This window comes from Meleagris gallopavo, chromosome 6, assembly GCF_000146605.3.
Source record: "Meleagris gallopavo isolate NT-WF06-2002-E0010 breed Aviagen turkey brand Nicholas breeding stock chromosome 6, Turkey_5.1, whole genome shotgun sequence".
NCBI lineage: Eukaryota > Metazoa > Chordata > Aves > Galliformes > Phasianidae > Meleagris > Meleagris gallopavo.
The window spans coordinates 50,351,369-50,365,671 of NC_015016.2; the positions used below are offsets into that span (position 1 = coordinate 50,351,369).

Consider the following 14,303-nt stretch of genomic DNA (forward strand, 5'->3'; position numbering starts at 1 on the left):
AATAAGAGCAGCAATGTCCTCCATTTTGAATTTGCGGTCTCAGCGTATGCACCTTCAGGTGGGCTCCCAGTGAGCCACCTCAACAGAGTGGAGTTCTGTCCACCTCACAAAACATCCTTGTGCAGGACATGTCCCTTAGTGTCTGCTGCCCCAGTAGCACCTCTCCTTGGGGGTCTGCCATGGGTCTACCTCAGGTGGGCACCAACAAGTGCTGTGCAACTTCAGAGAAGCTGTGCTGATGGATTAGTAAGCACCTGCTTTGATGCCACACAGAAAAACACTCTCTAATGGTAAGCTCCTGGCATGAGCAATGGCTGTCACCTGTATGAAACAGGGAGCCCAACCACACAGCCCTTGGCAGGAGGTGGCCTTGGTAGAGCTCTGCCATCTTCACACATGAGCACTGCGGTAGAGACTCTGACTGTAGCCATGGCTCTTATTGGCTGTCCTGGAAATTTCTTACAGGATGTGGTGTAATTGTTGCAGGTTTGGATGAGATCCCTAAAGGCTCACTTTGCTCTTTCCCTGCTTGAGTTTGGGAATAGTGAAATGTTATGTTTGATCAGTGCTGATGAGAATAATTATGGAAGGACGTGGCATAGACTTGCCTTCCTCTCCTTAGAGAGCAGTTTTCTGTATCTTACCTTAGTCAGGGAGATAAGGGAATTAAAGAATACTAATAATTAGGGAATAAGTAGGGAAATAACACCTGTGTTTCTTTAGCTGTCTTATCCTTTTGCACCTTTTGTCTTTTTTTATGCTTCAGGCATTTGAACTGAGATCAGCGGAATTTCTAAATGTTTATTCTTCCCAAACATCCATACATTTCTATACCCACCTCATTCTTGATTTTTAATTTCCTCTCTTCTAGTGCTTCAGCAGGGGGATTTTTCCCCACCAGTGTCTCCACCTCTTTGGGTAATGCTGTGCCTTTATTTTTCTATTTGTGAAGTACAGAGAAGAGTACTCCTGCCCAATGAAGAAGACTTTTGAACCTTCACAGAGGAGGTGAAAGGACATATATCTCAGTTTCCTTTTCAAGTTAAAAATAGTAATACTAATTTATGCATAATCTTAATTGAGCATTGAAAAAGAAAAAAAAAAACAATGCCTCCAAGCAGCAGATTTATTTAATTACTTTTATTAAAATAAAAATATCATGCATTAATACACATTAGACATTTCTGAGAACCAGTAATATTAAGACTACATAAGTTCTGCATAAAGTAAGTTGAGCTGGTAAAACATGCAGCCTATGTGTTGGAAGGGACTGGATGGAAAGATGAAAATGAGAAAGGTGCTGTAGTGGTTTTTTTGTTTGTTTTTTCATTTTTTTTCCCTCTGTACAAAATTAATCTCTAGAGAGAGAAAATGATTTAGTTTACTAATGATAATACCAGGGACTTATCCAGGCTGAGTGTGTACTGTCAATTCTAGATCCTCTCTATTGTATTGTAAACCCAATGTATTTTGCCCCGTTATATCACAGATCCTGCAACTCTTTTTTTTAAACTTTGTCTTCTGCATGTTCCGCCACTTGGATAATTAAATACCGATACTTGGGGAACCTTGAGGCTTTATTTCATTTGCTTTGATAACAGAATTTATCCTTTTTGCTAGAGTAGTACAATAATATAACTGTTTTTCACATGTGTGACTAATTGAAACTTTTGACTTTCCTTTCCATGGAGTTGTGCTATGTTGCTGTTGCATAACTGTACAATTAATGAATGTACCGATGTTATGGTATAGCAATGTACAATTAACAAATACATAAATGTTCAGGTATAACAGAGAGCTTGGCTGTAATGTTATTACACCAAAGCAGGAAACAGAAATGATAGGTACACTCCCCTATAACCTGAGCTCACATGGGAAATTCCAGTGGAGCAGATCTCCAGAAGAGATCCTTCCCTACAGGGGGTCAGCTCTTAAATGGCTCTAGGAGAGGTGGAGCCAGGCTCCACCCCTTCCTGCAGCACAGGTGAATTGCCTTCACCTGTGCTCCCGTGGCTGACTTATTGCTCACCTCAGGTGATCAATCAGAGGTTCAGGCCATGATTCAGCAGCCCCATACAATAACTCATGATTATGAAATTCAGAGATGTTCATTAGTATAGCTTTATATGCCGAATGCTATAAGGATGAGAATCTGAGGGATTGCTTTGACTATCCTTCTGCTTTTGCCATAAAACTGAAGTGAGAACCTGCCATGTATTTTGAAAGAGCAGCACCTCTTAACGCCCTGATAAGCAGCACCATGTCTTTTATATTACACTTCCAATGGTCGCAATTGTTAGCTGGATTTTTACTCACATTATGAACTCCCGCACTATCAATAGAGAGAGCCAAAGATTATTGAAGACAGGAAAGGTTCTGTTATTAGCCTCACTAAGCACTGGATAAATCCCCTAGGTGACTGCTCTTACAAAAATCTAAGTTCACCAATAAAAAATCCCTAATGTGATTTCTTCTCTGGCTACAAACGCTGCAAGCTAGCCACTGATTTTTCTTCCCCCAAATACAACAGTATATCACAACAAAAGTTCTCAACAAATTAAAAACAAATAAAAAGAATAATATACACCTCATTTTTCTCGCTCAATATACAAACAATCTTTGATCAAAGTATAAACCATTAAACCATATAAAAGTCAAGAGTTTCTTATTGTACAAATAGTGCTTTCATAGTTGAGTAACCTTACAATGCAAGGGTACTGTCTGTATCTGTGGATGTATTGCTTGATAGTTCATTAAAACAAAGACATTATTCCTTATATTCAATTGATTGCATCAATACAAAGCGGCCTAAAATGGGGCAATAGATCCATAGGATCTTTGGTTATCAAAATCACTCACATTATCCTTGTTTTGTACTCTCAATGAAATCAAGTTTAACATCCCACTAATTTCAAGGGGAACAGAATTAGGAATGTAGGATTAAAAAGAAACTTAGGTATGTAAGCCAACCCTCCTATCACTGTAGACAACTACTTCACGTCCATTTCATTAAATATAAGGACAGCATTGATGTTATTTGAAAATCCACAGTTTTCAGTTAGATTGTGAGAGGTTAGGAGTATGGTTTGGCTCAGTTCCAAAGCAACTGGAAACGATGTACCATTCAGCTACATAAGAAAAATAACCCAGCAATTTGATAGGTTACAGGTGTGGTTTTGTGTTTAATTTTTTTCACCTTATTAATCAGAAAATTCATTATTCAAGGAGAAAGATACAGAGAGACCACATTGCATCCAGACAGTCCCATGTGCAACAAAGCTGAAGCATGCAGGAGGACAAGAGCAAAGGTGGTGGAACACCGGCCCTGAAACTTGCCAAAGGTATTTTGCCTGCTGACTTCAGTGATTCAATTAACAAGTCTCTAGTCAGGTCCTCAGTTCTCTCTTTTTCTTCAGGAAACTTTTTTTTTCTAATGCTACTGAGGGTTTCCTTCTCCAATAACTGCAGTACAGCCTACTGTCTCCGCAGTCTCCTCTCCCAGTCTCATTTCGCTTCGCATGTAAAAGAATTAGAAGTTTGTGTACTGCTGATGTGAATGAACCATGATTTTCAGTCCACTAGGCTTTGGTAACACAGGTGATCTGCAAATACACACAATGCCCAACTAGAGAGAATGTGTGACAGAAAGTAAATCCTATCAAGGAAGTGTTGTGATTTCAACTTCTCCACATAATTAAAGTAATGCAGAACAAAAAGTGTTTTCATTTTAAAGTCTCACTGCCTGCCTACACACTTATTTACATAAAAGGCAGTTATCTAATCATGTCTCATCACTGTATTTTTTTCCTAAATCTGAGCCAAAATATAATGTAGTTGTTTCTTTTTTTCTTTACTGTGTCCTTGTTTAGTTATTGCATTGAATGGAAAGTGAATCAAAATTGAGCAGAAGTTATAGATCTGTCCCTGAAGTGATATCTGGTTCTGATGTTTGGTTTGGTTTTCTATGAACAGGCCTCAGTGACTTGTGAAGCCCACCTGGCACAACGATGCTTTAGCCAGTCCCAATGAAGGATGGAGATCAGCAGCTTTTCCTTGTAATGAAATAGTGTGGAAGTGGTGATCAATACCCTATTTCTTTAAAACAAGAAAACAAGACATTACATCTTTGGTTCTAATGCAGCTTATTAAAAAAGCTTCTTAAAAGTGTCATATTTTTCTTTTGTATAAACTTTATTTTTCTATTATTTTTTAAAAAGTCTCCTTAAAAACTTGTACGTTGGAACAAAGAGATAAAAACTCAGAAAAAGAACACTAGAAAGTGGGATTCCAATATAGAAAATTGATTCAGTGGTGATAAAACATTACAAAGCATTCTTGCTAAGTGTTACATGCAGAGTTTGATGCTTCATCAGTATGTGGTTTTCATCAGGAGGGAGGACACAGGTACATTTTCATAGTTTGTCCTGATTCAGACTACTTCTCCCAGAGAAGCATGGGCAGAAATAAAAGCTGGCATTTTGTAACTCCTCATCTGGAGAGGCAGTCATACTAAAGTATACATACAGATGTTGGAACTCTGAATTTGAAAAATGACTGCTTGTCTGGAAATGCAAAGTTTCTCATTGGCACCCTGGAGCATCCCCAGACAGCCCGAGGACACCGCAGGCACTGTGTGAGGGCACAGATGCTGCCACAGCCCCAGGTACATCTCCAAGCCTCCTGAAGCACAGAGGCTGAGCCCTGTTTTTTGTACAGACTCTGGTCTCTCTAGAAATATAGAGGACTTCTCTCCAAGGTGGAAGTAGGGAGAGGAGCCATTTGTGTACCTATTCCCACCCATGCCTGCAAGAACAATCCATTGCAAATTCGGCAGCTGTCACAGATATGGATTGGCTGTCTGTGCTCTCAGCCTGGAACCGCTCTCCCCTTCCTCTCAAGTAAACCCCAGGAGCATATTTTATAATGCATTATGTAGGAGAATTCAAAGCCACTTTCCTTTGCAGCAGAAGAAAACACCCAAGGCCCAAGTGAAATAAAGTGCACCAACACCGCACACAGATTGCTGGAAAACATCAAAGTAACATGAAAACTCTTGACGTGACTTACATTTTCATATCCAAGCATGTAGTGCTTAAATTATTATTTCAAATAGTTTGTCACTAACTGCTGCTTTACGATTAAGAGATACTAACTTGTGAGTGGTGTCATTTTGCCTTCCATGAGAAATACAGTGAAAACTGAAGTTTTATTTTCTGGATTGTAAAGTGTCTGTTAGCTTTTACCAGTGGCTGTGGCCTGCTACATTACCCTGTTTAGCTGTGTTTTTAAAATCAGTGTTTTATACCCATGTATCCTGAGAGACAATGGCAGTGCTTTGAAGTCATTTTTGGATGCTGATGTATGTAAGCTATCAAGATGCAGTGCCTTTATTTTTTCTAGTATTCAGAAAATAAAATTCTAATATTTAGTTTCATAAAAGTTGTAAGCCCATAACTTCTCTGTACCATTTAATTTCGTACAACACTGCATCAGCAAGGTGCCTGTGAAAGTGCTGCCTGACCCAGTTTGGCTTTACCAGCACCTATGGGGCTACTTGCTGTTACATGGTCAGTGACCTGCAGTGGAAAGAAAAAAAAACAACACAAAAAGCATTTCAGCTGCTTATTGATTATTTTTTCAGTGACAGTTGTTGGGTACCTTGCTAATGCATGTTACCCAGAAGCACTATGCTGTGTAGCACCCATGCCTCCAGCAACAACCATGCAGCTGCACAATCTCATTCACCCCAGTGCTGCTGTATCTGCCCCTTGAGGCACTGCCCTTTTTTTATTTTATTTTGCTGGCTTTTTAATAATTGCTGAGCTGCCTATTTACAATCATGACTTAAAGGGTGCACATTTAGTGGAATTATTTCACAGTGCAACTAATCCCATAAATCTGGAATCTTCCTGTATGTTTTTATCAAGAGCTAAAGCCTCTTTCCTAGTATTCTCATTAAAATATATATATATATATATAAATAATTTTTAGATGTATTTCCCTGTTTCTAGTAATAAGTCTCTACTGAATTCCTCCTAAATAGCTTTAGAAGGGCAAGCAAACTAACCAATATTGAACAATTTTAATGCTACATAACACTGGTTATAGATATTGCTCCTTCTTAGTGGCTTTATTGTTTTGGATGACAGATTAAAACATCAATACATTCTTCCATGTAATGCTGTTGGAAATTTGCTATGGGAGGACCATGCACTGTATGATTTTCTAGTGTTCTGCTTTGAGACAGAACAGATTTAGTGAACTGAAAATTATCTGTGCTTTCTGTTAAAACACATTTTGGTTTTATTTACATTCCTCTTGGGGTGGTGGGTGGGCAGAAAAGCACTGCCTGTGCATTCACACTGCTTTTGAGAGCAACAGAACAAATGTGCTCTCAGGAATGCAAGGAGAAATCTGCCACTAGTTGGACGTGGGAACTAAATTTTGGTTATTGTTTTGAACACAAACCAGCAATAATCAAAGTCAGACACTGCATTTCCCATAGCACTGCGGGTGGGACTCACGTCTCAGTGAAATAGCAGACCAGGAAAACCTTTGGATTTTGACTAAATACACTTTTCTACCTCAAACTGAAAGGCAGCTGATGAACTACAGCACACACAGGAGCTGCTGATGCCTTTTTCACTGCATTATCTATAAAAAGGGTCATTTCACATGACCACTCTCACTCCTCAGTACATCTGTAAAAACAATGTTCTAAAATTGATGAACATGCTTTTGATTTCTGAACTAATGGTTTGATTAAAACTGCACTGCTGCTAAGCTGCTGGAAAGTCACACTTTGGGCATTTCACGCCTACTGCCTTCATGAAGAAATATCATTGCTAGAGGAGTTTTAAGTTCTGTAACATGGAGCCCTTGAAAGAATACCTGCTTTGGTTCCAGTGACTGACACACTATCAGTATACAGAGTATTTATACTATTATGTTAAAATCTCCATCTTGGCTAGTCTGCCTCTTCCACACTGACAACAGAAGCCTAGGCTGGGAATTTTGAAGAAGCAGTGAGAAGCTGTGTGTTTCATAAGAGGTAGGCAACTTTTTCCACCATTCTAGATCACTCTTCCTTTTCTGAACCCATGCTCACTGACCCTCCGTGTCCCCACAGGGAAAGGTACAGTGAAGCAAACAGCCCTAGTCTCTGCCCTGGCATGATACAGCTACTAGCCATATTCTGCCTTGAAGTGAGGAAAGCGGTAACACGGGCTTGACCATTTTCATTGCCAAATGTAGGCAAAAAGATTTCTGAGTCTCTAAAAGAGACTACTTGGCTAGAGCTACCTGTGTTTCTTGCCTTACTGAAGTTTAATTTAGTATCAGTCTTCCTGTCTGTCTCATGAAGGCTCCAATTTGCAACCATTTGCATTTCATTTCCTTGACATTTAGTTAGAGTCTGTTAAACATTATCTGACACTTAATTTTTCAATTATGGCAACATCTTTAACAGTTCTGTTGGAGAGGCATTTTGACAACTCTACAACAGCATAATACATCAGGAAAATGCCTTGTATTCTACCATCAGAAAACAGACGAGTGAGTGCTCTGTAAAAATCTACAAATTATTGTGAGCTGCGTTCCTGTCAGTTTTTAGCAGCAGTGGTCAGTAGGTGATGTGTCTTGCCATTCACTCCTTGTGCTGGTTTTCCCCAGAATAATCTGCCTCATCCTGCCATGGACAGAATTTCCCATACATCCACCAGATGCACTTTTCCTGTTCATGCCAAGATGCAGTATGTGGAGCCAATTTGTAGAAATCCCGTGGTTTGGAATAACTATTTCTGTTCCAGGACCTTTGGAAAACTATTTAGTAACATTGTTTTTCTTCCTGCTGGTGATCTGATCACCAACTAATAGACAAGCAGTACAAGCATCTGATCTTGTAAAAGATCCAAAAAATCTGTTAGAAACATTTATAAAAATACACATTGTAGAAAGAAATTTGACTGTACAGAGTGTACAGCTCACAAGTTCATCCCAGAGTGGCTTCTTACCATGCTACCATTTGAAAATGAAAGGAATGAATCCATATTTTTTCTGTACAGGAAGGTCCTGCTCCATTTCAACACACATCTCAGTGCAGGGTATGGGCTTCAGCTATACATGGAAATGGGCAAGAAAAGACCCAAACTATCCTGTGAGATTGGCTTTGCAGATTCAGATTGCGTGCTGAAGTGTGCTTATTGATGCATTGTGGTTGCCATTCATGCTGAACAGTTTTTGCTCTTGCAGCAGCCAGGCGATTCACCAGTCTGACTTGCCTCAATGCAAGAAGAAATTCTCTGTGGTCATGCTGAAGCTTCAATGTATTCACTTTTTGGTGCTGCTACCCTCAAGTACTCTGGGTTTTCTGCTGCAGGAACTTTCAAGAGACCATTAGGTTTCGTTTCATTTGGTAAAAAGTCCTGCTGGTAGTCTGGATTGTCCAGATTTATTTGATGGTTGCCTGACTGGATCCAGTAAGGAGAGCTCTCGAAAACTGTTTTGGCCTGTGGGGACTGGTTAGTGTTGAGATATTCAGGGTTGTCCACAGCTGTGCTGTGGGAATTCTGGTAGCTTGAGTCCATGGGGAGCTTTGAGTTTGCTGTGAGAGAGATGTTGTTGTAGATTGGATTCTGGACCATGGCAGTAGATGGTTGCTTGGGCATCAGTTGGTTTACATACTCTGGAATTAAAAACAAACAAACGAGATAATGGAAGTGATGAGGTATGACGAATGCAACCATTTGCATCACCCAAGGTGCAGTTTTAATCTATCTGCAACACTTTTTTCAGTGCAACATCTCACCAGACTTCCCAGCTCTGTACCCAGAGTGGAAGAGAACAAAATGCAATGACTGCCATGCTGTACATGAAGCACACTGCCTTGAAGCTCACCTTCAAAGTTCAAGTTTCAAAGCAGCAGAAAAGATTACTTTGACCACAAGGCTGCAAGATAGCTAGTGCTGATTTTAGCAGCTATGTCCCTGATACTGTTCTGAAATTTCAGTAGGGAGTTTGGCGGTCAGAAGCCATATTCCTCAAAAAATGTTTAGAGATGAGGAAACTACCTAGGAAATACAGAACAGACAGTAACAGAGATTCCACTTCTCACTCACATGCAGTCTCTTGTCAGTCTTTTCAAAAGAGATGTGGGACAGGAGAGAAGATTAATTTTTTTGGAGGATACTACTTAACCATGACCCTCTATGCCTTCTGTCTCACTCTGTGATGGCCAGTGCTGTAAGTTAATGGGAACCTGTGAGCTTCCTTCTGTGTATCAATATCTGAAAGCAGTGACACAACCAGAAAACTGTTTATATGGCAGAAATGGTATAAGGGGTGAAACCCATGTTGACATGATATTTTCTGAAGTAGTAGAAAGCTTTAAACATAGACTGACACACGTAAACTTCCTGACCAGATGGCACATGTGGTAAACATGAGGAACTTGACTCATGAAGGAGTGGAAATGAGAGATGGCCAAAAGCAGTCAGAAAAAGTTTAAGAAAGGGATATGTGCATGCATTTCCACTCTTGTTTACTGAGTAAAAGCAAAAGGTAGGAAACATTTAGATTGCTTCCTTTCTCTCAAAGAGTAAGGAAGACAACTATATTTATGCAAGAGTCTTAACTGATCAAATGGTTTGTGAATGAATAGCCCTAGAATGGAAACATAGGAGAGGTACTTACCTGGAGCAGGCAGGAAGCCATCATCTATGCTCTCCTCCAAGAAATTACCTGTTGGGTCTGAGCTGTACCTCTGGACAAAGCTGTCTTCCCTCACAGGGTGCCCCTGCTAGGTTGGAAATGCAGAAATTCAGTATTACAGGGACTGTTTTGTAGAAGTTGACTTGCATAAGTGAGGTATAAAAGTAGGGAGGGGGATTCAATAGGAAAGTGGTCATGCAGTGCTGCTACTCCTTTTTTACGAGTCATTCTACTTACCCCATTTCTGTCAATGCAGGTTGTAGCAGAATTGTTGCTAGTTGCGCTCTTTTGAAAAGGAGAGAGAAAATACAGGTACAATGAGAAACAGTTCACTCTCTCATTACTTCTTTTTTTTGTTTTCAGAGAGAAAAAGCTTCATACCAATGAACTCAGGAGAGGAGTCCGAGATGTAGAGGGGCTGTTGAAAAAGCCCTGGTGTGGGACAAGATACTCATCTGCATCCACAATGTCTTCCATGTCCTCCTCCTCCATCAGGGTGCGATAAAACTTGGAATCTGTAGGGCTGGGCAAATGCATCCTTTCATCTCCCTATGAGACAAATCAGAGTGAGAGAAGTCCTTCAAGTTGAATTCCTTCAAGCCCTCGCTATCAGTAGAATTTGGACCTGGAATGTCCATGCTGCTGTAAAATATCTGCATTTTTGTATTATTTTTTGAATATTTTGTAATATTCACACTATTCTAACTCTGTTAGCATTTCAGAACTTCAGTAGGTTATCGGGCATAGACAAGGAACCAGTATTAAGAAAACATTGGCCAGTCTTGAAATTCTGTCTGTGGTTCTAGCTGAATGTGTTAAGACCTGGAAGGCAAGAACTGTCCTTAAATTATCAGCATGTGCTAGAAATTATTTGCAGTGTATCTTCTCAACTCATGCTGTTACTGAGTGTAAGCTCACATTCTGCCACAAACAGCTACGCTGTTTCATCTTATCATCAGTGCCAGAGAGGATGTTCAAAATCTATTCCACAACTGCTCTTGTTTTCCTAAATGGCTTCTCTTTCCACATCATGTTTCAGGAAACATCACAGGAAATAATCCTTCACTGGCAAGGAGATAAACAGGCTAACACATTCAGCTCTCTGATTCTCTAAAACACAGAGCTCTGCCATTTCAGTCAGCTTTCACATCCTCACACCTATACCATTTGTGTTGGATCTTTTAGCTTGAAGCAAATGTCAACATAAAATTTTTTTGCTGCAGCACCCAGAAGTGGTATGGGCAGGATAAATCATTTTGCCTCAGAAGGAAGCAAACCATGGGGATATTAGCCTGTGTGGCCTGGCATCTTTTATGTGGAAAACTTGTCCAAACCAGGAATTTGATTTCCTATTCATCATTAATCATTCTGGACCCGATAATAAACGCCCATTAGATGTGTTGCTACCACTGTGTTTAGTACCTGTATGACAAGATAGCGGGGAGGGTCACGAGCCATTTTGGAGAACTCTGCAATCAGCTCACGAAACTTGGGACGGCTGTCTGCGTCAATCATCCAGCCTGAAGGGACAGCAGGGAGAGCAGTGCACAATTGAAATTGTTTCAGCAATCAGACACAGAGTCTGAAATAAAGTGTAACAGCTAAAAGAGCAGTGCTATACATGGTAAGAAGAAAGCAGCTGCCTTTAAGAGATCACCATAAAAAATTAATTAACCAGACACTAGCTGGTGTGAAGGTCAGCATTTAAGAAGTACATCCTGGCAGTTTGGGAAGCATGAAGGAGGCAGCAAAATCCCAAGGCCAGACAAGCTCCAGCCTAAGCCTGTCCACTCTCTTCCTGGCTTCTCTCTGCTTGGACAGAAGGTCAACAATGTGACAGTAAGGAACAAGACCTGAGGACAGCTAATGGGGGCCAGTCTGGATCAGTCTAACCCTCTTGAAGGAAGAGAAGCAAAGTATTTTCAACAGGTTCCTGCAGATATATTGTAATTTGCCTAATCCTTACTGTGCTGCTTCATGAAATCCTGGGAAATCTAAAGCATTGCAGTTTTCTACCCTGTACCAGATATTTTCTAAAATTTACATCTACAAAATGTTTTGAAAGATACCATACCTAAGTTGTATTTCATTAGTAAATGAAGTTTAATTACAGCTTAGGGTGGATTAATGATGGAAGAGATTTCTAATATTGATACTGGTGGCTTTACATGTGAAATGACTTAGAAAATCCACACTTTCCGATATCAACTAACAGATGAGGTGATATATAGACACTTGTGTTTAAAATTAGAAGTAAGAAAGGTTAATCTTAGCATGTCTGAGAGAACTCATAAAAGCGGCTTATCCAAGGCAATGGAGGAGCAAAGTGACAATACGCCATCTGAAATCTGCATTGGACAAAATCTCATCAGTGCCAGTAGCTTTTTGTCACGCTGAAGATATGATGTTGTGCTAAAGTCTTCCAGTTCTTACCAATTAAAGAAATTCTTCTCACTTTAGGAGAAAATGGACCTTTTGGAAGTAAGCTGCTGTTGCAGAAGCAGCATCTACTGCTTCTGAATTTATCTTTTAATTGCATGTGTTTAAATATAGTTTAAAAAATTATGTGTAATAACTTCCAACTTTTCAGTTTATATTTTCTCTTTATAAAAGGAGATGAATGGGAATCCCAAATTCTTTTAGACAAGAGGGCATGGCTTCAGCAGTGTCTGCACTGCAACCTGTACACAGGGTCTGATCAGAGTGATGAAAGATGTACCGCTGAGTCCTGTGGAAGAAGGAAGGCTCAAGACTCACATTCTCATGCTCTTGCTTTTAAATATAGTGTAATGGTATGAAAGAGAGTAGTGACACTCCATTGGTAGTGTTTTATAAGCAAGAGGTACCCGACTGAGTGCCTGGAAAAATGCCAGCCTTCTAGCTCTGGCCTGGCTTTAAAGAAGGGCAGTGGAATGGAGCTGCCAGGACTCAGAAAATCTCAGCATTTGGAGACACGCTGTTGTGCAGAGCTTTTGAAGGTCTGAGATAGGATTACCAAAATCTGGTAGGGCTCAGGTGTCAGCAGGGTTCAGCATTGGTGAGGGACTTCCAGGAGAATGCTTATGGGTCTGAGCACTGCTGATGGACGCAGATGGACATGTCTGGATGTGGTTCCTTCTCGCCACAGTGAGCACAGGATCAGACTCTCCTTGCACAGTGCCTTTCCCAGCACAGCAATGCACAGGCTCTCCAGGCCTATCCAAAAGTGCTATACTACAGGGTCGGTGTTGTAGCACAGCTTATATTTCAGCAAAAGCTACAGTCTGTTCCAGTGAAAAGATCTTAAATGCCACCTAGTGGGCTGCCTCTCAGCATCCCACAGCATACACAGACTGTACTGGCAGGGATGCAGCCTAATCTTGGCTTAGAAAACAAGGTTACAATCTGACATTTTAGCAGCTGATAGATGAAAAAGGAGTTTGAGATTTAGAAGCCCTTCAGTGTGCCCTACCTGACAGCATATTACTGAACTAAGGCTGAGCCTGGAGAAGTCACTGTTAGTTTTATTTTCTAGATGTTTAAAACCAGAGTGTCAGGTCACATGGATGGTATTATACTGATTTATACTGCCTGACATTTTAAAATAATTGACAACATCAGCCAGCAGTGTGAATGGTTGATAAACCATTAGTTGGCTGAATTAGTAATTAACAAAATCATGCCCTCTACTCTCATCTAAGGCATGAGGTGCAGGAATGCACTCTGTCACTGCTCTTTTCATGTAACCTAATTTTCATGCCATCACCAAGAATACAACATACAGAAATGCCTACATAATGAAGACAACTGTGCTACTTATTGGGCTTAGGAAAGCACCCACAAATCCACTGAACTCACATTTGACCATGATCATGTACACATCAATGGTACAAATAGGTGGCTGAGGCAGACGCTCGCCCTTCTCCAAGACAGAGGAGATTTCACTTGCAGGGATCCCATCGTAAGGCTTGGACCCAAATGTCATCAACTCCCAAACTGTCACACCTGCAGGGAAAGGAGAAGACAGTGACAGAAATTTGGAGGAAGCCGAGTAGCTTGCCTGGATGTGTTTGTCAATTGAAAGAAACACACTGACAGATCCTCATCCAGGCAAAGCACTTTTTGCCATGATATTAAAGACATACACATTAATAAAACAGTTTGAAATCATCCTGCCTTCCTTTATTTCTTTTTAATCGCAACTAGTGTCTCAGTGTTGAACATCCCACAGACTTTCCAGCCCCGCAGCAAAGAAAGGAAATACAGGCTACAGACTCCTGACTCCAGCTTAGAAAGGGGATTTAAAAATGCAAGTTGCCTTTTTGTTTAAAACAGTCTCTTTGGAAACCAGCAAGAGCAGTTGTTGAAAGATGTGTAAACCATCTGCCTCAGTGTTGTTTGCTGATGACATACTCTGTGATGTAGCTATTGTGATTGTCCAGTAGCTTAGGATTCAAAAAAAACTTTGGATGCCAAGATACATAAATGGATTAAGAGAACCAGAGACTGTACTTTTTCTAAATGGATACAGCGTCTGACCATTTGTACTTAACGTCTTCTAGGAGCATGACACCATGGAGTGGAAATTTTGCAACAAGTTGCTCTGAAAATTTTCC

At 40.4% G+C, this 14,303-nt stretch overlaps 1 protein-coding gene across 4 annotated transcripts in view; it reads right to left on the reverse strand.

Annotated features, from left to right (window-relative positions):
* Positions 1–1,125: 1,125 nt before the first annotated feature.
* EGFR (epidermal growth factor receptor) overlaps positions 1,126–14,303 on the reverse strand; it is a 153,002-nt gene continuing 139,824 nt past the window's right edge. For 2 of the 4 annotated variants that reach the window (XM_019616726.2, XM_031554009.1), the window contains 6 exons: positions 13,546–13,692; positions 11,131–11,228; positions 10,090–10,257; positions 9,946–9,993; positions 9,691–9,796; positions 8,307–8,683 (listed from right to left, as the gene is read on the reverse strand). In XM_019616726.2, the coding sequence (XP_019472271.1) occupies positions 8,307–8,683; positions 9,691–9,796; positions 9,946–9,993; positions 10,090–10,257; positions 11,131–11,228; positions 13,546–13,692 (944 nt within the window). Of the gene's footprint in view, positions 8,684–9,690; positions 9,797–9,945; positions 9,994–10,089; positions 10,258–11,130; positions 11,229–13,545; positions 13,693–14,303 lie in introns of all 4 variants that reach the window. The other 2 variants (XM_010713117.3, XM_019616725.2) reach the window with 2 other exon arrangements.